Source organism: Pelophylax lessonae (genome assembly GCF_965119305.1).
Source record: "Pelophylax lessonae genome assembly, chromosome: 12".
NCBI lineage: Eukaryota > Metazoa > Chordata > Amphibia > Anura > Ranidae > Pelophylax > Pelophylax lessonae.
Genome location: NC_138779.1, coordinates 168,435,188 through 168,460,762, shown reverse-complemented (window position 1 = coordinate 168,460,762; position 25,575 = coordinate 168,435,188). Strand labels below are relative to the sequence as shown.

General features: G+C 45.2%; 1 protein-coding gene across 1 annotated transcript in view; it reads left to right on the top strand.

The window, feature by feature from the left end:
• Positions 1–25,575, top strand: part of LOC309568939 (receptor-type tyrosine-protein phosphatase H-like) — a gene marked incomplete at its 5' end in the record, with an annotated part of 1,053,085 nt that overhangs the window by 220,172 nt on the left and 807,338 nt on the right. The window contains one exon of the mRNA XM_082274706.1: positions 24,972–25,019. Coding sequence (XP_082130832.1) covers positions 24,972–25,019 — 48 coding nt within the window. The remainder of the gene's footprint in view (positions 1–24,971; positions 25,020–25,575) is intronic.

Here is a 25,575-nt window from a genome sequence, read left to right as displayed (position 1 = left end):
ACCCCCTTGAAGACCTTCCTGAAGCTTATCGGGACTTTGGGGATGTATTCGACAAGAAAAAGGCTGATGTTTTACCCCCTCACAGGTCCTACGACTGCCCTATTGAACTTCTCCCAGGGGCAGAGATCCCTTTCAGAAGAATATTTCCCCTGTCTGAGAAGGAATTGGAAACTCTTCGGACCTATGTCAATGAAAACTTGGAAAAGGGGTTCATCAGGCCCTCGTCCTCTCCAGCGGGTGCTGGAATCTTCTTTGTTGAGAAGAAAGATGGTACATTAAGACCCTGCGTTGATTTCCGGGAACTCAACAAGGTGACCATCAAGAACCGCTATCCTCTACCTTTGATTCCAGAGTTGTTTCAGCGCTTCCGGACTGCTCGGGTCTTTACTAAATTAGACCTCCGAGGGGTATACAACCTTATCCGTATCCGAGAGGGGGATGAGTGGAAAACAGCATTCAGGACCCGGTTTGGCCACTTCGAATATATGGTCATGCCCTTCGGGCTGTGTAACGCCCCGGCCACTTTTCAACATTTGGTGAATGACATTTTTCGAGAGTTTCTGGACAACTTCCTAATTGTGTACCTAGATGACATCCTGGTCTTTTCTTCCACTCTGGAACTCCACCGAATCCACGTTAAGAAAGTACTAGCCACCCTGAGGAAACATGGGCTCTATGTGAAACTGGAGAAGTGTGAATTTGAGAGAGAGTCCATCCAGTTCCTAAGGCTCATTATCTCAAAAGGGGGTGTATCTATGGATCCGCAGAAGGTGAAAGAAATTCTGGAGTGGCCAGCCCCCATGGACAAAAAAGGAGTTCAGCGATTTGTGGGTTTCGCTAACTTTTACAGAAGGTTTGTGAAGGGGTTTTCAACAATTATTACACCCATCACCCAACTTACGCGCCAGCAGATCTGCTTCCGCTGGTCACCGGAGGCTCAGTCAGCCTTCGATGAGTTAAAGAACCTGTTTGTGACCGCACCTATTCTCCAACATCCGGACCCAGCTTTACCCTATATGCTCGAAGTGGATGCCTTGGAAGTAGCCACAGGGGCTATCCTGTCCCAGCGACAAGGCCCAAAGGCCCTACTACATCCGGTAGCGTTCTTCTCTCGGGAAAATGTCACCCCCAGAGAGGAATTACGATGTGGGGGATCGGGAACTCCTGGCCATTAAATGTGCCTAAGAAGAATGGAGGTACCTGCTGGAAGGTGCAATGCAACCTATTATGATATTCACGGATCACAAAAATCTAGAATATCTCAGGGCCGCTAGACGCCTAAGACCTCGACAAGCCCGGTGGGCCTTATTTTTCTCACACTTCAATTTCCATATCACCTACAGGCCAGGGTCGAAGAATGGAAAAGCGGATGCCCTGTCTCGGATGTTTCCAGACTCTCCCAGCACAACGGAGCTCAATACCATCTTGTCAGCTCAAAACTTTTTCCTGATCCACGCTGACCTACAAACCTCAATTCAACAAGCCTCTACCCAATGTACAGGACTCGAAGCCGAGTCTCTAAAAAAACGGGATGGACTCCTCTGGTACCAGGAAAAAATGTTTGTTCCCGCACAAGTGAGATTGATGGTCCTCAAAACCTTTCATGACCACAAACTCGCCGGACATTTTGGGGTGAGAAAAACCTACGGACTTATTCAACGCCGCTTTTGGTGGCCTCAACTGCACCAGGACTGCAGAATGTATGTGAATTCCTGCATTACGTGCCAACGGAACAAAGGGGCAAAAGTCAAGTCATGGGGCCTGTTGAGGCCATTACCGATTCCAGAGCAGCCCTGGAAAGGTTTATCTATGGACTTTATAGTTGAACTACCGCCCTCAGAAGGGCTTACCACCATCCTAGTAGTCGTAGATCAACTTTCAAAAATGGCTCATTTCCTGCCCATGATGGGCACTCCTTCTGCCTTGGAAACAGCCAACGCATTCATCAAAGAGGTGGTCAGGTTACATGGACTTCCAAATAATATAGTATCAGACCGAGACGTTCAATTTACCTCTAGATTTTGGAAGGAGCTCTGCAAGGCCTTGGCGGTTGGAGTGTCCCTGTCCTCTGCCTACCATCCACAAAGCAACGGCAGACTGAAAGAACAAATCAAACTCTAGAACAGTACCTCCGATGCTTTTGCACCAGCTCTCAGGACAACTGGGTCTCCCTGCTCCCATGCGCAGAATTTGCTTACAATAATTCTGTACATGCCGCAACCAACCAAACCCCGTTTTGGGCTAATTATGGCTTCCATCCTTCTTTCTTGGACCAGGAAATCACGGTTCCCGCAGTCCTGGATCGACTGGCTGCCATTAAAGCTAATTTTCAGTTACTACAGGACAATATTCAGAAAGCCCAACAGGATTATAAGAAATTCTTTGACCTCAAACGGAAGGTGAACCCTGCACACAAGGTGGGAGATAAGGTCTGGCTCTCGTCAACTAATTTAAAACTTTCTTGCCCTTCCAAGAAGTTGGGGCCAAGATTCATTGGTCCTTTCGAGGTCAAGAGGGTGGTGAACCCTGTGGCCTTTGAATTAGTCTTGCCCGGTTCTTTCAAAATTCACCCGGTGTTTCATGCCTCGCTACTGAAGTCCGCAATACCGAGCTCATACGCGGGGAGAGAAGAGGTACCACCTCCTCCAGTTGCAGTGGAAGGGGAGCCTGAATTTGAGATCAAGACTATCTTAGATTGCCGACGGAGAGGCAATCGCACTCAATACCTAATGAAAATGGAAAGGATACCCCCCGGAGGACAATTCCTGGGAACCATTGGGTAATATCCATGCTCCTAAGCTTCTGAGAGAATTTCATAGCAAATTTCTGGAAAAACATTGTCAGAGGGCATCCAGAGGCTGCCCCTCAGGGGGGGGGGGGCACTGTCAGGAAAGGAATCAGCATTCAGCAACAATAGAACGCCTGAGGCAGAGCAGGTGTGTTACCACGCCCATCTCCCCAGCCCTGGCCCTATATAAAGCACTCTCTGGCTGTGCTCCAGTGCTGGTTTATCATCAGCTCCTGTACCCATGACCTGTCCGATTGCCTGTTGTTCCTGTTTGACCCGGCTTGCTCCTTTGACTTACCTGCATCTCTCCTTTGTTTGACCTCGGCTTCCCTGACCACTCTTTACTCTAAAAGACACCTCTGCTGGATCTCCTGTGTACCGACCTTGGCTTAGATCCCACTGACTATCTCTCTTATACAGCCCTCTGTACCTTCATCTCCTCGGTCTGATTATCTGTGTATGACCCTCGGCCTGGCATTAACCTTTGTCTCTTTTCTCTGAGCATCTATAGATCTCCTGGAAGCGGTCCTGAATCACCATCCATCCATCCGGGATCCATCCGCATCCAGTGCTCCTTGGGACGTGTCATCTCCTGTTTCACCACCAGGGGTGATCCACACCGAGCTGCAAGGGAAGCCCTCTCAGCACTTCGGCCTCCTCCAAGGTAACTGACAACAACAGTGTTGCCATCTGCAGCCTTTGAAGTCAACGCATAAGACGCATTAAGGCCCAACACTCACCTAGGGACTACCACCTTAAGAAGGCACCTGAACTCCCATCACCGAGCACAGTGGGAGCAACACCGTCAGAACCCAAAAACCCACACTCCAGGCTCTCACCGTCCAGCCTCTTCTCCTTCTCTTCTCACATTTGTCCTCCATTCCACCTTCCATGATGCCGTCGTCACGTTGTTCTGGAAAAATGCAGGCTTCTGTGGCCCAAATGTTGGAGCGGAAAAAAATGATGACGCCGGATAACCCTCTTGCCCAACGTTTGACTGCTGGCTTGTCGGAACTGATAGCCCGCCAACCACTGCCATATCAACTGGTGGACTCGGAGGACTTTCGGAAATTTGTGGGCATTGGAACACCACAATGGAAGGAAGGCAGGAAATATTTCTCGCAGAAGGGCATTCCGGAGCTGTATGGCCATGTTCAGCGGCAAGTGAATATATCTCTGGCACACAGTGTTGGTTCCAAGATGCATCTGACCACAGACACATGGTCTAGCAAACATGGGCAGGGAAGGTATATCACTTTTACTGCCCACTGGATGAACCTTCTGACGGCCGTCAATCATGTAACCCGTGGCACCCGCGTAGATTTGGTTTTACCGCCACGGATTGCATGCAGGCCTGCCTCTTCTTCTCCTCCTTCTCCTCCTCCTCCATCCTCCCTCTCCTCCTCGGCTGACTCCTCCTTTTTATCTGCTACCGTCTCTTCCGCTGTGCCGCCCAAGATCCCCAGAACCTATTCCACATGCCAGGTGAGACGTTGCCATGCTGTGCTGCGTCTGTTTTGCCTGGAAGCCAAGAGCCACACTGGTCCTGCACTCCTTTCAGCTTTACGTTCACAGGCAGATCAGTGGCTGACACCGCTGAATTTGACAGTTGGTAAAGTGGTGTGCGACAGCGGTGCCAATCTGCTCAGCGCACTGAAACAGGGCAAAATAACACACATGTCATGCATGGCACATGTCCTGAACTTGGTCATGCAGCGATTGGTTGCCAAATACCCTGGGGTCCAGGACGTCTTGCGGCAGGCCAGGAAAATCTCGGGCCATTTCAGAAGATCTTACAGAACCATGGCTCGCCTTGCTGACATTTAGCGGCGACACAACCTGCCCGTCAGGCGTCTTATTTGTGACTGCCCGATGCGATGGAACTCAACGTTGGATATGCTTGAAAGGCTGCTCCAGCAGAAACGTGCAGTTAACGACTATCTGTACAAACTCTGCGGCAGGACAGGTTCTGGGGAGCTTGGGTTTTTTTCACCTCGCCAATGGCTGCTCATGCGGGATGCATGCAGACTTCTGCGGCCATTCGATGAGATCACCAAACTGATCAGTCACGGCCAGGGCACCATCACTGACATCGTACCTTATGCCTTCTTTCTGGAGTGTGCATGGCGTCGTGTCATTGATCAAGCCGTCGAGGAGCAGGAGCAGGAAGATCAGGAAGTCACAATGTTGGATGAATTCCCAGTGGGTGCTACTTCATCTGAGACAAGTCAACAGCAGGAGTCTGAGGAGGATGGTGCTGGGGGGATGAGGAGGAGCAAGAAGAGCATGCTTTAAATCATTCTGGGATCCCTGGTGTTATCCGTGGATGGGGGGAGGAGAACGAGGACGACATTATCCTGAATGATGAGTTGGAAACAGGCCACTACACCGCTTCCAGTTTAGTGAGAATGGGGGCCTTCATGCTCCAGTGTTTTAAGGGGGATCCGCATATAAAAAGCATAATGGCCAATGACCAGTACTGGGTGGCAATGTACCTAGACCCCCGGTACAAACAAAAAATGTTGGAAATGTTACCACAATCACAAAGGTCGGTCAGAATGCTGCACGTCCAGGCCTTGCTGGGGGAAATGCTGCATTCTTCTTTTGCGTGCGCTGGCAGAGGAATTTCCAGTCACAGAGAGACAGTTGCGGGTAGCAATCCAACAGCGCCTGCAAGAAGAGGGCAGTTTGAAGATGTCTTGGTCACTTAAGAAATTAGATCCTTCTTTCAGCCGAACCATCGACAGCTGTACTCCGGATCCAGCATCAGGGAATGCCTAGACCGACAGGTGTCCGACTACATCGGGTTAACGGCAGATGTGGACGCTCTGAGGAGTGATGAACCCCTGGACTACTGGGTGGGCAGGCTTGACCTCTGGCCAGAGCTTGCACACTTTGCAATGGAAATGTTGGCTTGCCCCCTGTCCAGTGTCCTGCCGGAAAGGACGTTAAGCGCAGCAGGGGGATCGTGACCAATTAAGCGCACTCGCTTGGCTCATGACAGTGTAGACTACTTCACATTTATAAAAATGAATGAGACATGGATCTCTGAGGAATTCAACACATGTGACCAGTACACCATGTTTCATTGAAATTCCTCATGCCAGGCCACAAATATCCGCCAGACCGCCATCCACCCACAACAATTCCTGGTCCTTGTCTTCGCTAAATACAGCGGCATAAAAGGCATTTCATGTCCATTGAATGCCAAATTTTTGGGGCCTTTCAGGGCCGACAATTATTTTTTCTGTTAATGCCTAATGTACCTCCAGCCACAGAGTACAACTTTCTTTACTGTCAGGTAAACCCATGTGGGCTAATTTTTGGGGCCTATACTAGCCGACACTTACTTCTGTATCCTGTGAATGCCTAATGTACCTTCAGCCACAGAATACAACATTCTTAGCTGTCAGGTAAACCCATGTGGGCTAATGTTCGGGGGCCAAAACTGGCCGACATTTACTTCTGTATCCTGTGAATGCCTAATGTACCTCCAGCCACCAAATACTACGTTCTTAGCTGTCAAGTAAACCCATGTGGGCTAATTTGTGGGGCCAATACTGGCTGACACTTACTTCTGTATCCTGTGAATGCCTAATGTACCTCCCTCCAGCCACCAAATACTACGTTCTTTGCTGTCAGGTAAACCCATGTGGGCTAATTTTTGGGGCCTATACAGGCTGACACTTAATTCTGTGTCCTGTGAATGCCTAATGAACCTTCAGCCACAGAATACTACGTTCTTAGCTGTCAAGTAAACCCATGTGGGCTAATTTTTTGGGCCTATACTGGCCGACACTTACTTCTGTATCCTGTGAATGCCTAATGTACCTCCAACCACCAAATACTACGTTCTTAGCTGTCAAGTAAACCCATGTGGGCTAATTTGTGGGGCCAATACTGGCTGACACTTACTTCTGTATCCTGTGAATGCCTAATGTACCTCCCTCCAGCCACCAAATACTACGTTCTTTGCTGTCAGGTAAACCCATGTGGGCTAATTTTTGGGGCCTATACAGGCCGACACTTACTTCTGTATCCTATGAATGCCTAATTTTTCAGACTGGAATTGAAAATCAATGGGTCTGTAAAGGTTCCGCCAAATTGTGGAATGGATGCAGACCCATTTTACAGATGTGTGAATGGAATGGACCCTCTATGTATTTGACATGTATTTACCGGCTGCTGTCATTTCTGGCTGATTTATGAAAAAAAAATATTTGCATTAAAAAAAAAAAAAAAATTTATGGCAACTTTTCCAATTGCAATACTTCTGTTATGACATTGTCCATGTGCTGGGATTATTTGTGCACAGCTAGTACGTCTTTTGTGGCTGCAAATATGACCTAAAGGTTTTTAAAGTTCGCCTCCCATTAAAGTCAATGGGGCCCGCCGCGAACTCACGGTTTGCAGACTTTTGAGAAAATTTGCGGCTGACGTTCGCCAACCCCCCCGGCTGATGTTCGTCCATCATTACCCGTGAGCAGTGGACAACAGCCCGACAGAAGGCTTTGGCTACAGCGGCCGGGGGTTGTTGTATGAGTAGCTGACTTTGGGAGCGATCTGGAGTGGTGGGTTGGAGGGAATCATGGAATACAGAGAACAGATGTTTGACATCTCAGATGTGTGCTGGGCACTGAAAAATTTAGAATTGCTAGCCATTCAGGAATGGGAGCTGGAGATTGCCTACAGGCTGCTAGACTCTTCTCAGTAGCAGGGCTGGGCTCCCTTTTCCTGGGGCTATCTGGAAGTACCAGGCAACAGTCCTGAAATCTCTGGATGCATCAAGTGCTGGCTCCCTTGACGAACCTGTTAACTGCACTTCTAACTGAAATGTTGGGCCTCTGCCCAGCACCAACAGCAGCTTCAGCCTTCCTAAGAGATGAGGCAGCTGGCCTTTCTCCCACACCACTGATGGGGGGGCATGGGATTTCCTGCCAGCAGCATCTGTGGAATTACAACAAACTTCCTGAAGCACTGGCAAACAGACAGAGAGTCCAAGACTTCTGCCCCACCCCCACGTGGCAGCCCCGGAGACCCAGGGTGAGAAGGTAGTGGTCACTTCCCAGCAGCAGATCAGGATCCAGGGGGAGAGGAGGTGGTCATCCTCCCTCCCTAACAGCAGTGTAGGGACTCAGGAGCGAAGGAGGAAGTCCTCGCTCCACAGCGGGAGCTGAAGTCTGGGAGATGATATTCCTGTTTACCGTTTGTATTGCATATGATAATGTGATCAGACTACCTGAGCTTGGGTGGTATAGAACGTCTGTGTGAGTTTTCAATATAGTGAGTTCCAGTTTGCATCTAATCTATTGTGAGCTAGTCTCGGATGGTCAGCAATAATATCTGAGTAGGAGAAAATAAAAGGTTGGAATCGGCGCTACCTGGTATATGTAGTAACCAAGATCCTATAAAGTGATCTTATTATAAAACCATATAAAATGCAAATCAATAAATAATAAATTAGTGCAAGGTGAAGTAAAAGTGCAAAATGACAGAGACAAGATATGGGCTAAAATGTGTAAGCCCTGAGAAATGCTTTAAGTGCTAAACAAGGATTAAAAAATTAGTACCACAAAGTGCAAAATAAATAGTTTATTGTGAGCTGCAGAAAATATATATCTCTAAAAAGTGAACCAGGATCTTGATAACCTGAGTGGTAGTATAAATGAGAAACTGGTGACAATATAAATAAATTATGGTTAGGGGAAAAAAGGGGCAAAAACCCCTATATAAAAAAACTGTGCTGGGGCTAATGCCCGTGATAGGTGAGATTAAATAGAGGTGAGTATAGTGGACACAGGTGCCTGTACCTGTAGTGTCCACTAGGTGTAGCACTCACCCTTCTTTCCACCTGAATCGCAATTCAATGTTTAGAGGGTGGATAGGATTCCAAGTAGATATATGGGGTCCAATCTGTGACTGATGAGCCGGGTTCCAAAGAATCCCCACGGATAAAACGGGTCCCATCTAGGTGCTCAAACACAGAAAGACCCCCATGGTGTAGTACATACCTTTTTTAAGTAGTAGTAACTCACGATTCAGGCTGATCAATTCAGTAAGGTAGATGCAGCGCCGGAGTGCTTCCGCGTTCCAAGGCTGGCAAACTGCAGACCGGAAGTGACGTTGACGTAGAGTACCACCCTACACGTTTCGTCATTGGACGTCTACTGGAGCTGTGTATAGGAATACATCTCAATGGCAAATTATCATCATATACGATCAGACTGAATCTTGAAAGTCAAACTTATGGCAAAAATAGAAGATAAAAAATAACTAGATTTTTGACTTACCGTAAAATCCTTTTCTCTTAAGCTCATTGACAGACACAGACTTCTTGATTAATATCAGTAATATTATACTGCCCCCTACAGGAGTAGGACACTAGGAAGAAAAAAAGTTCTGGCTACGCCTATGGGCAGTCCCAGGGGGTATACCCTTTCACTTCCTGCTATAGGATGCCAGTTCTGTAACAAAGCAGTGTCAGAGAAATCATACCAACCCAAATCAAAAACAGAGGGGCGGGTACTGCATCTGTCAATGCGCTTAAGAGAAAAGGATTTTACGGTAAGTCAAAAATCCAGTTTTCTCTGTCGCTCATTGACAGACGGAGACTTCTTGATTAAAATCAGTAGGGACGTCCCAAAGCAGTGCCATAAATGAGGGGTGGGACAGCAGAAACAAATCCACAAGGCTAAACATAGCCCACCAGGTAAAACAGGACTCATCGAAACAATAAGATGAGACCCACCTGAGAAACAGAAACCCTCAAGGGAGACTAAGGGCCCCCTCAAACAGCAGCCTGCAAACTTTGCGGCAAAAAGAGGCATCCGCAGATGCCAGCACATCAACTTTATAAAACTTTGTAAAGGTGGGAACAGATGACCAGGTAGCCGCCTCGCCAACCTGAAGTACAGAAGCCGGACAGCGAAAAACCCCAGAAAGAACCAAGCGCCCGAGCAGAAAGCGCCTTCACAGGGAAAGGAGGAACCTGACCCTTATTGAACAATCCTGTACCACCATCTGCCTGACCCATCTGGAAACTGTAGCAGACAACCCTTTCCCAGGGCCATCCGTGAGCACGAAAAAGGAATCTGACTTGCGAAAAAAGTAAATAGTTGCCAGGTACACCCAGATTGCCCAAACCACAACCAAAGCATGCATGCAATTTTTCGGATGTTTAGGCTGAGGACACCAGGAGGCAAACAAGACGACTTCATGCAAATGAAAAAACGGAAACCACCTTCGGAAGGAAGGACGGTTCCGGACGAAGTATCCTGTGAACCATCAGATAGGAAGAACGACAGGACAACGCCGCCAGTACCGACACCCTGTGCGCAGCAGTAATAGCCACAGAGAAAAAAGGGCCGCCTTCAGGGACAAAGTGAGCCGGGGAATCCCCTGAAAATTTGGAAAGGGAGGGTTCTGAAGAACCGACAGCACCAAGTAAGGTCCCAAGGTGGTAACGGAGGTCGCACCGGAGATAGCAGGTGTCGCACCACCTGGATGAAGTATGCACCAGGGAAAAAAGTGGCCAATAGCCTTAGGAATAATATTGCCAAGGCCGAGACATGACCCCCGATATACACAAAACCTTTGAGAAACTCCCCGTGGAAAAAAATCAAACAATCAAGCCATGGAGCAAGAGTTTGGGGGAACCCCAGCAGACGCACACCACGCAATATATGACTTCCACACACAATGATTCATAGTTCTAGAAGTTGCTTTCCTTAGTGTGAGCAGAGTACGAATGACTGATAGTAGACAATCCCCTTTTCTTCAGCACCCGGCTATAAACGGCCAAGCAATCAAAGCCAGCGACCGTAAAACAGGATGGAGGACTGGTCCCTGACAGTAGGTCCTCCCTGAGAGGAATTCCCTAGGGAGCGTCCGCGACCAGCCCAACCAGGTCGGTGTACCAAGCCCAACGAGGCCAGTCTGAAACCACAAGAATGACCAGAATCCCTTCCACCTCTATCCCGCAAAGCAGTCACAGTAGCAATTACATAATGCCCATTCAACACCATCCAGACCATCTCTTTGTACTATGGTTTCTAACATTAGAAAAGGTTTCGACAAGCATAATCTCTCCAGGCACTTTAAAGAAGCACATGCCCAGGACCCCACAGGGATGACCTTCTACGGAATTGACAAAATCAAGGGGGATTGGAGAGGGAGCAATAAGAAAAGGATGGTTTCATGGAATGAAACCAAGTGGATCTATCTGATGCATTCCCTCCGACCTGAAGGTTTAAATATGGACATAGATTTAAACTGTTTTATCAACAACAATGCACCACCTGGCCTTTAAAACCCTTTTTTTTATTCCTTTTTTAATTTATTTATTATATTTGTATTATATTTTTACAGTATGATCCCCTTTTACACGTCCTCCAGCAGTAATATCCTTTTTTATAATTTCTTGGTTTTATTTCTGGTTTTTGAATTTTAATTTTTAATGTTTTAGCCTTCTCCTCCAGCATCAATTTCAGCATCAATCCCAATATCTTTTTTGTTTGTCCTCCACCATTACTATCTTCCTTTTATTATCCTTGGTCATATATTGTGCTTGTTTTTTCAAAATTTCTGTTGTTTTTTTTACCTTTTTCAGCCTTCTCCTCCCACATCAAATTCAAGTTTTTTATTATTTATTTTTTATATTTTAATATATTTTTATACATTTTTATATATTTCTATATATAATAGTTTATATATGCTTTATATATTTTTTCTTCACGTATTTTTACCCTTCTCATCCAACATCATTTTTAAAGAAAACATTTTTTTATATTAATTTGTATCACATATAAGCCTTCTCTCTTTTTTTCCAACGGTTTGACCTTCTCCTTCAAAATCCTCCTATATATGATTCTATTTCATTTGTCACCTAATCTACAGATCTTTTTACCCTATTTTTACTCTATTTGTCATAAAGTTTTTTTGATACATACCTCCTCCATTGTTAATTTTAACCAATTTCTTTTTCCTCTAACTTTTTTTGTCTGGAATATATTTATCCTCCTCCTATTATATACAATATAAATATATTTTTTAAGCCTTCTCATCCAGCATCATCATTTTTTACATAGTTGGCCTTCTTCTCCAACATCACATATATATTTTTTTTTCCACTTTTTACAACGTATTCATTTTTTAGCCTTCTCATCCAGCAAGTGAAATATAACTCTTGGTAGGGTATTGACTCTCTCCTCAACATTATTTATTTATTCCCTATATAAGGATACCATATAGCAATGGACTGTTTTTTATCTATAGTTTTACCATAAGAGATGTTGCTGTAATTTTTAATTCTTCTGATATCTCACACCTTTTAATCCTTTTTGCAATATTAAAATCATCTTTATTTTTTATTTTCTATTTTTGCCATAAGTTTGACCTTCAAGATTCAGTCTGATTGTATATGATGATAATTTGCTGTATAGCAATATAGCCTCCTTCCGGCTTCGTTGGAGCACTAACATGTAGGCGGGCGCGCCGTTAGTTGCTAGGATACAGCTATAAAGTGACTGGGAGTTTGGTTGGTTGACACCGCTCCAGTAGACGTCCAATGACGAAACGCGTAGGGCGGTACTCTACGTCAACGTCACTTCCGGTCTGCAGTTTGCCAGCCTTGGAACGCGAAAGCACTCCGGCGCTGCATCTACCTCACTGAATCGATCAGCCTGAATCGTGAGTTACTACTACTTGCCATTATATGAAAAACGGTATCTACTACACCATGGGGGTCTTTCTGTGTTTAAGCACCTAGATGGGACCCGTTTTATCCGTGAGGATTCTTTGGAACCCGGCTCATCAGTCACAGATTGGACCCCATATATCTACTTGGAATCCTATCCACCCTCTGAGAGGGGTTTTTTTTGGGGCCTCAGACCAAAGGGTGGGACTTTAAGGGCAAGTGATCATGTAAACAAGTTATACATAAAATCAGAATGTAATTTATTCAATATTTTCAAAAATATATTCAAAATAGGAAAACTTATATAAATAGTGTGAATACGTGTTGGGTTAAAGACCCAAGGTGTGCAGGTTAGAAAAAAGGTTTTTGAAGATTTCCGTGACAAGTGTGAATCTGGTGACTTTGTTGTTTGTCTGGATGTTATCTCTGTTTTTCCGTGCTGGAGGCTTGGAAAGATATTCACAGAGGTCATCCGGTAGTATCCGACGCGTTTCGGGTAAATTGCAGCCTTTCTCAAGGATTTTATCACCAAGTCTATAAAGGTAGTGATATATATCAGTTATTTTCTATAAATATCATGTTCATTTAGAAATCAGTCTAATATGGATATAGAATACATACATTTTTTGCCTATCCTTCCTTGTGTCTTTTTAAGACTCGCAAACACGAACCATTGGACGCGGCCTGGAAGGTATATGTGAATAAGTGGTTTTGTAAAGGAAAAAGGTATTTCAAATAAATCAATTAGAGGGAACTCACAGTGTGTGCTGCAGAATCGCATTCACAGTAGTATTCCACACTGTTTGGCGGAGCTTCTTATGATCCTTTTTTTCTTGAGGATACTGTAATTTAGAATGCATGCATTTAGTCGGGTTGTGGTTGGTTATAAGATATTGGGGGTAAACAATGCGTTTATTTCAAAAAGGGGGGTTTGTGAAACTCACATAGTGTTTTCTCGCAGAATTGTAGTCACGGTCGTGCTCCACAATAGTGAGGTCCTTTTGTAGTCAAGGTACTAAATATACATGTAATATATATATAAATGAATGGTTTGAGAAAACGAAAAAATTTCTATTTGAAATGGTAAATTGAGAGTAAGTATGGGGAAAACTTACAGTGTGTGCTGCAGGAATCGCAGTCACAGTCACGCTCCACAGTGAGAGGGGAGCTTCTTTATGTCCCTTAGTAATCAAGGTACTTGAGATACCTATGGTATATGTGAATAGATGGTTTTGTAATTTGAAGAAAAATATTCCAGAATAATGGACTAAAAGTAAGTTAAGAAAAACTTACCGTATGTGCTGCAGAATCGCAGTAACATTAGTGTTCAACACTAGTAGGAGATCTTCATATAGTCCTTTATTTAGTGGGGGTACTGTAATGGAGAGTGCATATTGTTTTTAAAAAATAAATAGAATTGTCGATTTATCAAAAAAGAAAACAAGTATATTAGGGAACTTACATGGTGTGCTGCAAAATCGCAGTCACCTTCATGCTCCGCAATATAAAGGGGGGGGGGGGTGTTGCTTCTTGAAGTCCTTTTTTGGTTGGAGTACTGGAGGTGTAAGTTGGTGTTGTTAAAAACAAATTGTTTAGGCTACATTCACACCTGAGCGTAGCGTTTTTCGCGCGGTTTTTACTGGGATTTTACCGCGATTTTTACCGCGATTTTACAGCGATTTTTACCGCGATTTACAGGCGTTTTTTGTGCAGGCGTTTTTTGATTGAATGGATACCAATGGAAAACGCCTGTAATCTGCCCAAAAAGAAGCTCATGTACTTTTTTGAGCGTTGGGCGTTTTGTAAACAGCGTCAAAACGCTCAGATGTGAACAGGGGCCATTGAAATGAATAGGATTTGTCTTGTTGGGCGTTTTGAGAGCTGATCCTAGAGCAGAAAAACTCCCCAAAAACGCCTAGATGTGAACGGAGCCTTAATGTATTGAAACAAGGACGTTGGTGATTGATACAAAGTTTCTATACATTTGTTTTGGTTGTAAGGTGGAAAAAGATACTCTTTAGGGAGTTTGAAGTGAAGACTAGGGATGATCAAACTTTCGAACAGTTCGGTTTGACCAGAACACCCGAATTTCCCGAAAGTTCGGTTCGGATTCCCGGACCCCATTGAAATCAATGGACCCGAACTTCGGGAATCAAAAAACACCATTTTGAAGCCCTAAAACCTAATAAATACAGGGTGTGTTCCTGCCGAGAACCTCAATGGGTGTGCCACATCCCGATAAGTGTAGGAAAAGAAAGGGGATTCCCCTGGGATTGGGACTTTTTAGGCACCAATAGATAAATGTTTCAACAAGTAGTAAATATTAATAAATGTTTTTAATGAAAAAAATATACAAAAAAAGGGGAAACATTTGAACATGCAAATATATACATAAAAACAATTGCAAGCACAGGTGTATGTGCAATGTAACCAGAGAAACTCAACCAAAGGACCAGAAGATCCGACGCGTTTCGGGGTTCTTGAGACCCCTTCGTCAGGGATAACGCTAATGTCCTATCTGTAAGTATTCAAAAAGATAAAATGTATAATGTTCTAACAGACCATATCTGTTTATACAGTATATGCACAACATATTTTGACAGATGGTTTTTACTTACAAGGTTGGTTTACACATGAGTTTAAGGCTTGCAGATTAAAAACAGGAGGAAAGCTGTGATCCAAGTGCCGCCGTATGCCTGAAAGGTTTTTTTTTTTTTTCCCCTCTTTTTCCTTTTCCTTTAAGCTGTTATGCAACCATCATAAGATGGAGAAAGGGGGGATAGACTAGCGATCCTCAAAAGTCTCCTGATTCAGGGCAGCTGGAGTCCAAAAGTAGCTTGGCTTAGCGGGATAGGTCAGACATTGGCCTGTCCATACTGCAAAAGACCATATAAGGAAAAGGATGTAGTTGCTGAGAAAATGCTATAAATACTTGTCTCTTTTCTTAATAACAAAAATATGTCCCTGATAGAAAAAGAGGGACTGCCAGAACAGTAATGTATCTCCATTTAAGAGTCCTGTGAATACCACCATGTTTAACTTACAACAATTGAAATTCAATTATTAGGAAAAAAAAGAATAGAGAAGAAAAAATGCCAATGAAAACCACACCATATAACCAAATGTGCACTGAATACATATAAACTCAGTGTACTTGTATGGCTGTAGGCAAAAAAGATACACAACTCAAACCAAAAAAGAAGAACAAATGCATAATGGCATATCACAGGAGTCCAAAGAGACACTATTTGTTATGGCAGAAAGGCACAAGAATGAGATTCTCAAACAGTGCCCCAGAAAGTAAAAAAGATTGAGAAGAAAAAATATAGATGAAAAGATCTTTGTGGAAAATACCTTTGAGATGACAGAAGATCAGAAATCTGCATGGACACCCTTCTCCCAGCAATGGATCGCACAAATGATCCACGCTGGGAGCCGGTATTATAGCGTCCATGCAGCTGATCCCCATTAGGCAAATGAATGCAGATCACCGCCGCCAGCTGAGGGCTCCCTGGGCGGTGTCTGCCTGGTCACGGACACTGCGCCTGACGCATCGATGTGCGTCATGGCGCCGGATGTGGGCGTGATCGGCACGTCACTGCCCACCGACACGGAAGTGATGTCAGCGCGTCGCACAGGAAGTGCGGTCGCTGACATTCCGGGGATGTGGCTGACACTGGGAAGTGTCAGCAGAGTGTGCACATATCTACCCGTATGGGGGGGCCTTGCACTTTTTTGCGCCTTTCTTTTGCTCCTAATAAAGCAGATGTGTGTGAGACGCCTTTTGCAGTGGACTTAACGCTTACAACAAGAACAGGCGTTAACTTGTCACTGAGGCTTTAAGTCCACTGCAAAAGGCTTTACTACTCTGCGTCAAACACATCTGCTTTATTTAGCGACAACTTTGGGTCGCATAATAGTGTGCGTCTTGCAGGGGATTTTCACATTGCACAGTTGATAAAGCCTCAGTGACAACTATACATAAATTAAAATTCATCACAAAAAAAAACTGATTATTTTTCTTAGAATTTCAGTAGCACAGGGATGGTGTTACCCTCCTTTCATAAAGTGCAAATAAATAAATTGCATAAATTGCATAAATAATCCAAAACATCCAACTAAGCAAGAACAGAGTCCTTCAAAAGTCTTTGTTTATGTAGTCCCAGAGCAATACACAGTACCTTTAATGCAGGGTCATTGGTGTCAGTTATAGGAACCACCGTACAATGTCACCACCACCAGCTCTGGCATTGTTTACCCCCAATATCTTATAACCAACCACAACCCGACTAAATGCATGCATTCTAAATTACAGTATCCTCACAAAAAAAGGATCATAAGAAGCTCCGCCAAACAGTGTGGAATACTACTGTGAATGCGATTCTGCAGCACACACTGTGAGTTCCCTCTAATTGATTTATTTGAAATACCTTTTTCCTTTACAAAACCACTTATTCACATATACCTTCCAGGCCGCGTCCAATGGTTCGTGCTTGCGAGTCTTAACCACTTGCCTTCTGTGCACTTAAACACCCTTCCCATCCAGGCCAATTTTCAGCTTTCAGCGCTGTCACACTTTGAATGACAATTGCGCGGTCATGCTACACCGTACCCATATGAAATTTTTATCATTTTTTTCACACAAATAGAGCTTTCTTTTGGTGGTATTTAATCATCTCTGGGTTTTTTATTTTTTACAAAAAAAAAGAATAAAGACAAAAAATTTTGAAAAAAAAAAAAAGTTTTTCTTATTTTCTGCGAGTAAATTTTGAAAATAAATTTTTCTCCTTCACTGATGTGCGCTGATGAGGCGGCACTGATGGGCACTGATAGGCTGCACTGATGGGCACTGATGAGGTGGCACTTATGGGCACTGATGAGGTGGCACTTATGGGCACTGATGAGGAGGTACTAATATGCCGCACTGATGAGCACTGAGAGGCGGCACTGAGAGGCAGCACTGAGAGGCGGCACTGATGAGCACTGATAGGCGGCACTGCTGGGCACTGATAGGCGGCACTGCTGGGCACTGAGAGGCGGCACTGCTGGGCACTGAGAGGCGGCACTGCTGGGCACTGAGAGGTGGCACTGCTGGGCACTGACAGGTGGCACTGCTGGGCACTGGCGGATGGCACTGGACACTGACGGGTGGCACTGATGAGCGGCACTGATGGGCAGCACCATCAGTGCCCACACTCAGTGCCCATAGTGCTGCCAGTCAGTGCTCATCAGTGCCTAGATGAGCAGGCACTGATGGGCACTGACTAGCAGCACTATGGGCACTGATTGTGGGCATTGATGGGGGGCACTGATGGCGGGCACTGTGGGCACTGATGTGGGGGCACTGTGTGTGTGTTTTTACCTTTTAGTAATCAGGGCACTGGTGATCGGTGCCCTGATTACATTCTCCTGTGTCCCCAGCGGCTGTCGGCTCCCCCTCCTTCCTCACACTGCAGGCTCCGTGTGAGGAAGGAGCGCCGGCGATGAGAGATGATCTCATATGTTTACATATGAGATCATCGCTCATTGGACGGCCAGATCACGTGGTGAATGGCCGCTGTGGTTGGCCATTCACCACGATCTGTGATCGGCTGTGTCCAAGGGACACGGCCGACACAGATTTTCCCCGCAGCGCGCTCGCGGGAGCGCGCTGGGGGCGTGTCACTGGGAGGCCGTTTAAAAACGGCCTCCCGAAAATTCGAGTCCGCGCTGCAGCCGTATATAGGCTGTAGCGCGGACGGGGGGAGGTTAATAAGACACAAGGAAGCACACATGAATAGGCAAAAAATGTATGTATTCTATATCCATATTAGACTGATTTCTAAATGAACATGATATTTATAGAAAATAACTGATATACACCACTACCTTTATAGACTTGGTGATAAAATCCTTGAGAAAGGCTGCAATTTAGCCAAAACGCGTCGGATAACTACCGGATGACCTCTGTGAATATCTTTCCAAGCCTCCAGCACGGAAAAACAGAGATAACATCCAGACTAAGTCACCAGATTCACACTTGTCACGGATATCTTCCGAACCTTTTTTCTAACCTGCACACCTTGGGTCTTTAACCCAACACGTATTCACACTATTTATATAAGTTTTCCTATTTTGAATATATGTTTGAAACTATCAAATAAATTCTGATTTTATGTATAACTTGTGTACATGATCACTTGCTCTTAAAGTCCCACCCTTTGGCCTGAGGCCCCAAAAAAAAAAAACCCTCTCACATGATATATAGGGACGGAGGCAACCAACACTTTTGAGCTCTCTAGAGGTCAAAACATACCCCCAATATCCTATCCCCCCTTGAATTGCGATTCTAAGGTGGAAATAAGGGTGAGTGCTACACCTAGTGGACACCCCAGGTACAGGCACCTGTGTCCATTATACTCACCTCTATTTAATCTCAACTATCACGGGCATTAGCCCCAGCACAGTTTTTTTATATAGGGGTTTTTGCCCCTTTTTTCTCCTCACCATAATTTATTTATATTGTCACCGGTTTCTCATTTATACCACCACTCAGGTTATTAAGATCCTGGTTCACTTTTTAGAGATATATATTTCCTGCAGCTCACAATAAACTATTTATTTTGCACTTTGTGGTATTCATTTTTAAATCCTTGTTTAGCACTTTAAGCATTTCTCAGGGCTTACACATTTTAGCCCATATCTTGTCTTTGTCATTTTGCACATTGCACTTTTACTTCACCTTGCACTAATTTATTATTTATTGATTCGCATTTTATATGGTTTTATAATAAGATCACTTTATAGGATCTTGGTTACTACATATACCTGGTAGCGCCGATTCCAACCTTTTATTTTCTCCTACTCATTTCTGGCTCCTATCTTTTAGGGGTTGGTTGGTGGCAGCTTCTATACCTGTATATTGTCTTTACCACTCCATAGCGCTGGTCAATCCCCCACTTACCTTTACTAGCAATAATATCTGGTTCCTGGTTCCAGACTGGAGGAAGCTATATCTTGACTGAAGCACCCAAACTGGGTGCTGGACAGTCCCCCTGCAACCTGTCTTTTTTCTCTGACCACATGTGGACTTGGAAACCCTATTAGCAATTGTGGATCCCTGTGAACCTTTACAATTGAACTAGAGACTCAGTATAGACAGAACCATACCTCCAGGTTATTATATTCTTAAGCGCTCCTTTTGCACTGGGCATTCTATAAAGGTCTCTTACCCTTCATTCTCTTACTTAACTTAATGACCATGATGATGACTGGCTAATCTTCTCTCTTCTCTACTTGTCTTTCCAAAACACAGTCTAGTGCTAATTCCAGGGGGGGGGTTCTCTTTCCCAGTGCTTCAATGCGCAATGCCTTTTTGGGGTGCAGCCCTCCTCAGACTTATAACTGCACTTATTGAATGCCCTTTTCTCCACAGGTGACTCCTATCGTAACATAACCAACCCACTGGAAATGTGTCCCCAGCGGGACTGAAAAAATTCTTATTAGAAAATAATAAAAAAATAAATATTAAAAATAATATTAAAAATAAATATAAATAAATAAATCTAGGACCACCAAACTATGCTAATTAGAAAAATGTAAATATACCCAATATAAAAATGTACATAAAATACATTTTTGTGACACACACATGTGTGCATATTCTATTTTGATCGCTTTTCCCCCCTGGTCTGCCCCTTTCTTCCCCCTCCCCTTTGTTGGAGGGCCCCAAGCCACTGAACTATTGGTTGGATTAGCTGAGGAAGGTGGTCTGTCCCCCAAAACGCATCAACAATCCAATCGGTTTTGGTCCTATGATGGGCACATCAAGTTCTACTGAAGCATAGGTGTATTATGCCTATTTATTTTTACTGTCTGTGAGTATCCATTTGTCTTGTGTGTTGGAATAAACCTTTCTATGGTAATGCACAAGGTGTTTGTGCCCTCCTGTGACTTCTCTACTATGGGCAGAAGGGTGCCTATACCCTCCCTCCTAATATACAGCAGACGTGTGCTTCATATAAACTATTACCAGCACTTTTCTTTTTTTTTTCTTAACTATAAAAATCCAATGGACATTAGACAATGACAACATAATATATAACGACCAATCAATACAGTTTAATTAAAGAAAGTAAAATAGGTGCCCTTTGTCCCAAAAATGCCTTACCGATCAAGAAGTCTAATTATCTAAATGTAAGCCACAAAGCGCTTAACTTCCCTGCTGAGTTTTAGAAATTCCCAGATTGTCTTAAGCTCCTTGTTTTGGATTCTTAGGGTCACCTGTACATCTCTTGCTAGCTGACTCACCAACTGGACAATTTATAGATAGGTAACTCCTATCCTTATATTGATCAATAGTTCCAAATGAATTATAAGTACTTCAATAGGGAACAGACACAAAAGGATACATTCAGAATCTTTCCAAATAACTGTTCTGTTTATTTAGCACATTTAAAGTTTTTTTTTATACACGTGCTTACAGGCATCACATTAATTTTTGTATTTTAAGGTTACAATAGGAGTTACATTGGCAGATTATTTTCTTATCAGGACTCAAAAGAATGGGTAATTTATAATCAAACATTATTAAGGACATGCTTTATTGGAATCCTGCTTTAATTTAAAGGAGTTGTGAAATCAGAAGCATTTTTATCTTTATGCATTCTATACATTAAGATAAAATGCTTCTGTGTACAGCAGCCTCCCCAGCACCCCCTAATGTTTACCAGACCTCCATCTCTGTCCAGCAATGTCCACGAGTCCCTCAGCCGCCCGGGACTCTGCCTGCTGATTGGCTGAGACACAGCTGCGGCGACATTGGCTCCCGCAGTTGTCAATCAAAGTCAGCTAATCAGGAGAGAGAGGCAGCGGGCCAAAATCACAGCTCAGTGTCTGAATGGACACACGTATCTGCAGCTCGGCTCAGGTGCCCCCATAGCAAGCTGCTTCCTTTGGGAGCAGGCCCGGACTGGGACAAAAAATAGGCCCGGGCAATTTAGGCTGAGCAGCCCATTTTTTTTTTTTTAACAAAATGACCAATGATGAACAACTACCGGTTTCTCTTTGTTTTTTAGTTATATTTAGCATGCACACCCATGCGATCCGATTCTGCAAATCGCGCTACGTTTTGGAAACTGATTTCGGGGTGTCGCTAACCTAACATACACTCTACAATCTGTTTGCATGGACGGGTTGCTATTTAGATGAAGTCTGCATTTAGTGTGAACCCAGGCTAAGAGATAACAGGTAATTTTAGGGTACATTAAAAATATATTACCCAATTTTTTGGTAAAATATAAAAGATGAGTTTGTGTCAAGTAAATAAATACCCAACATGTCAAACCTTAAGACTATGCATGCCCGAAAATAGCAACACATTTCAGTACCCTATATTTTCCATCGGCAAAGCTATTAAAGATCATAGAGGTCATCAGTTCAGAGATACCATGAATAATGATCCTATAATTATTGCTCTCATTCCAGTGTGCAGGTTGATATATTACACGTGTAGTAAAATCAAGGTTTTTGTTCACAGGCGCCCCCAAAATTTGTATGTAGTTTCGTATGGTGGTGGTGGGGATAGGGATGACATCAGTAGCAGTGGTAGTGGGGATTGGGATGACATCAGTGGTGGTGGGGATAGGGGTGACATCAGTGGCAGTGGTGGTGGGGATAGGGGCAGTGGTGGTGGGGATAGGGGTTACATCAGTGGCAGTGGGAATAGGAATGACATCAGTGGTAGTGGGAATAGGAATGACATCAGTGGCAGTGGGGATTGGGATGACATCAGTGGCAGTGGTGGGGATAGGGGTTACATCAGTGGCAGTGGTGGTGAGGATAGGGGTGACATTGGTGGTGGGGATAGGGGTGACATCAGAGGCAGTGGTGGTGAGGATAGGGGTTACATCAGTGGCAGTGGTGGTGAGGATAGGGGTGACATTTGTGGTGGGGATAGGGGTGACATCAGTGGCAGTGGTGGTGAGGATAGGGGTGACATTGGTGGTGGGGATAGGGGTGACATCAGTGGCAGTGGTGGTGAGGATAGGGGTGACATTGGTGGTGGGGATAGGGGTGACATCAGTGGCAGTGGTGGTGAGGATAAGGGTGACATTGGTGGTGGGGATAGGGGTGACATCAGTGGCAGTGGTGGTGGGCATAGGGGTTACATCAGTGGCAGTGGGAATAGGAATGACATCAGTGGCAGTGGGGATAGGGGTGACATCAGTGGCAGTGGTGGTGGGGATAGGGGTTACATCAGTGGCAGTGGGAATAGGAATGACATCAGTGGCAGTGGGGATTGGGATGACATCAGTGGCAGTGGTGGGGATAGGGATGACATCAGTGGTGGTGGTGGTGGGGATAGCGTTGACATCAGTTGGTGTTGAGATAGAGATAACATCAGTGTTGAGGATAGGGTTGACATCAGTGGGAGTGGTGGTAAGGATAGGGATAACATCAGTGGCAGTGGTGGTGGGGATAAGGATGACATCAGTGGTAGTGGTGGTGGGGATAAGGATGACATCAGTGGCAGTGGTGGTGGGGATAGGGGTTACATCAGTGGCAGTGGGAATAGGAATGACATCAGTGGCAGTGGGGATGGGGATAGGGGTGACATCAGTGGCAGTGGTGGTGGGGATAGGGGTGACATCAGTGGCAGTGGTGGTGGGGATAGGGGTTACATCAGTGGCAGTGGTGGTGGGGATAGGGGTTACATCAGTGGCAGTGGTGGTGGGGATAGGAATGACAATGTTCACTGCCACTGATGTCATCCCTATCCTCACCACCATTGCCACTGATGTCATCCCTATCCCCACCTCCCCATCACCACTGCTACTGTTGTTATCCCTATCCCCCCCATCACCACTGCCTCATGGGAGGGGTGGAGATCAGACAGAGGGATGGCGGTGGGAGGGATGTGATCAGGCAGAGGGATGGCGGTGGGAGGGATGGGATCAGGCAGAGGGATGGCGGTGGGAGAGATGGGATGAGGCAAAGCAGAGGGATGGCGGTGGGAGAGATGGGATGAGGCAGAGCAGAGGGATGGAGGTGGGATGGATGGGATGAGGCAGAGCAGAGGGATGGCGGTGGGATGGATGGGATGAGGCAGAGCAGAGGGATGGCGGTGGGATGGATGGGACGAGGCAGAGCAGAGGGATGGCGGTGGGATGGATGGGATGAGGCAGAGCAGAGGGATGGAGGTGGGATGGATGGGATGAGGCAGAGCAGAGGGATGGTGGTGGGATGGATGGGATGAGGCACAGCAGAGGGATGGCGGTGGGATGGATGGGATGAGGCACAGCAGAGGGATGGCGGTGAGATGGATGGGATGAGGCACAGCAGAGGGATGGAGGTGGGATGGATGAGATGAGGCACAGCAGAGGGATGGTGATGGGATGGATGGGATGAGGCACAGCAGAGGGATGGAGGTGGGATGGTTTGGATGAGGCACAGCAGAGGGATGGAGGTGGGATGGATGGGATGAGGCATAGCAGAGGGATGGCGGTGGGATGGATGGGATGAGGCACAGCAGAGGGATTTAGGTGGGATGGATGGGATGAGGCAGAGCAGAGGGATGGAGGTGGGATGGATGGGATGAGGCAGAGCAGATGGATGAAGGTGGGATGGATGGGATGAGGCAGAGCAGAGGGATGGAGGTGGGATGGATGGGATGAGGCAGAGCAGAGGGATGGAGGTGGGATGGATGGGATGAGGCAGAGCAGAGTGTCTTGTGAAGAGTAGAGTGAGTAGAGTGTTTGTGTTGTACCCTTTCTTCCTTACCTTGCAGAGTTGCAGCAGGCCTTGGGTGCCGGTGTCTTCGGTGCGGCTGCACACTGTTCCCGCCAGGCCCGGATCAAGCAGAAGGGGTCCCCTCTTGCTCCACCCCCTTCACAGCCAGTCCTCCCCCTCGGGCCTCCAGTATGGAGATGGCTGCGCCTGCGGAGCCGGCCGCAGTGAGCGCAGCCCGGCGGCTGCCAGCCTGCCACTATGCCTAGGACTAGGGGGACACTACACAGTGAGTGCAGTGACATACCCGGCCGGCGGCCGGCCGGCCAGAAGAATATGCGGCCGGCCGGCCAGCCGCGGAGAGGCCAGCTTGGGATGGGACTCGGAGGGAGGGACACTGTCTGGGACTGGCACACAAAATTACATGCGCCCGGAGGTCGCCCCACCGGGCATATGCCCGGTCTGCCCTATGGCCAGTCCGGCCCTGTTTGGGAGCACTTAACAGGAGGAAGGGGCTTGGAAAGCAAGTGAGGGACCCAAGAAAAGAAGGATCCAGGCTGCCCTGTGCAAAACTAACTGCACAGAGGAGGTAGGTATAACATGTTTGTTCTTTAAAAAAAAAAAAAAAAAGGAGACTTTACAATCACTTTAAGAACAAAAGAAATTAATTTGTCTTATTGCTAATGCGTCAATACAGTATTTGAGTTTTCTTTATAGTAAATGTGTGTTTGTGATAAAGCTGCTAACATTCATGCGCACTTTTACTTTGTCTTTTATTCATAGGTCAAGCAAGAAGTCTGATGATATACACATTGCCCCTGGAAGAAAAAGGTAAATGGTTATCCGCAACTGCACTGACCATTCTAATTGTACGGAATAATTGGAGCCTAAAATTTCTAAAACATTCATCGATAGTCTAATTGTAATAATCTGATTGTGCACCAGGTAAATGTGACAGCAAATTAAGAACTAGTAAACGTCTTTTAAAGTAAGCTATAAAAACATCTTTTAACTTGACTTGACATGGGTTGAGCTCTCCAAGAAGTGTTTTTATTTTTTTTTTTTTTTAATTTAAGATTATATACCTAGTTCAGAATTCCAGGCATGCAGGTTGATATCCACTGGCAAGAGGACAGGGACCACATAGCTATGATGCTGCCTGATCTAATGTGCCAAATTTGGCATCAAATCTTTTATCAGATTTTTCCCTTAGAATGATAGCTACGCTGATCTACACATATATTACTAGTGATATTATGCTATGGAAATGGCATGTTTTATTTCTGTTAATTTACCATTAAGTACTTCTGTTTTGCTAACAACATGTATGAATTTGTATATCTATTTAAAATATTTAAATGTATGTATTATAATTATAGTGATGTTC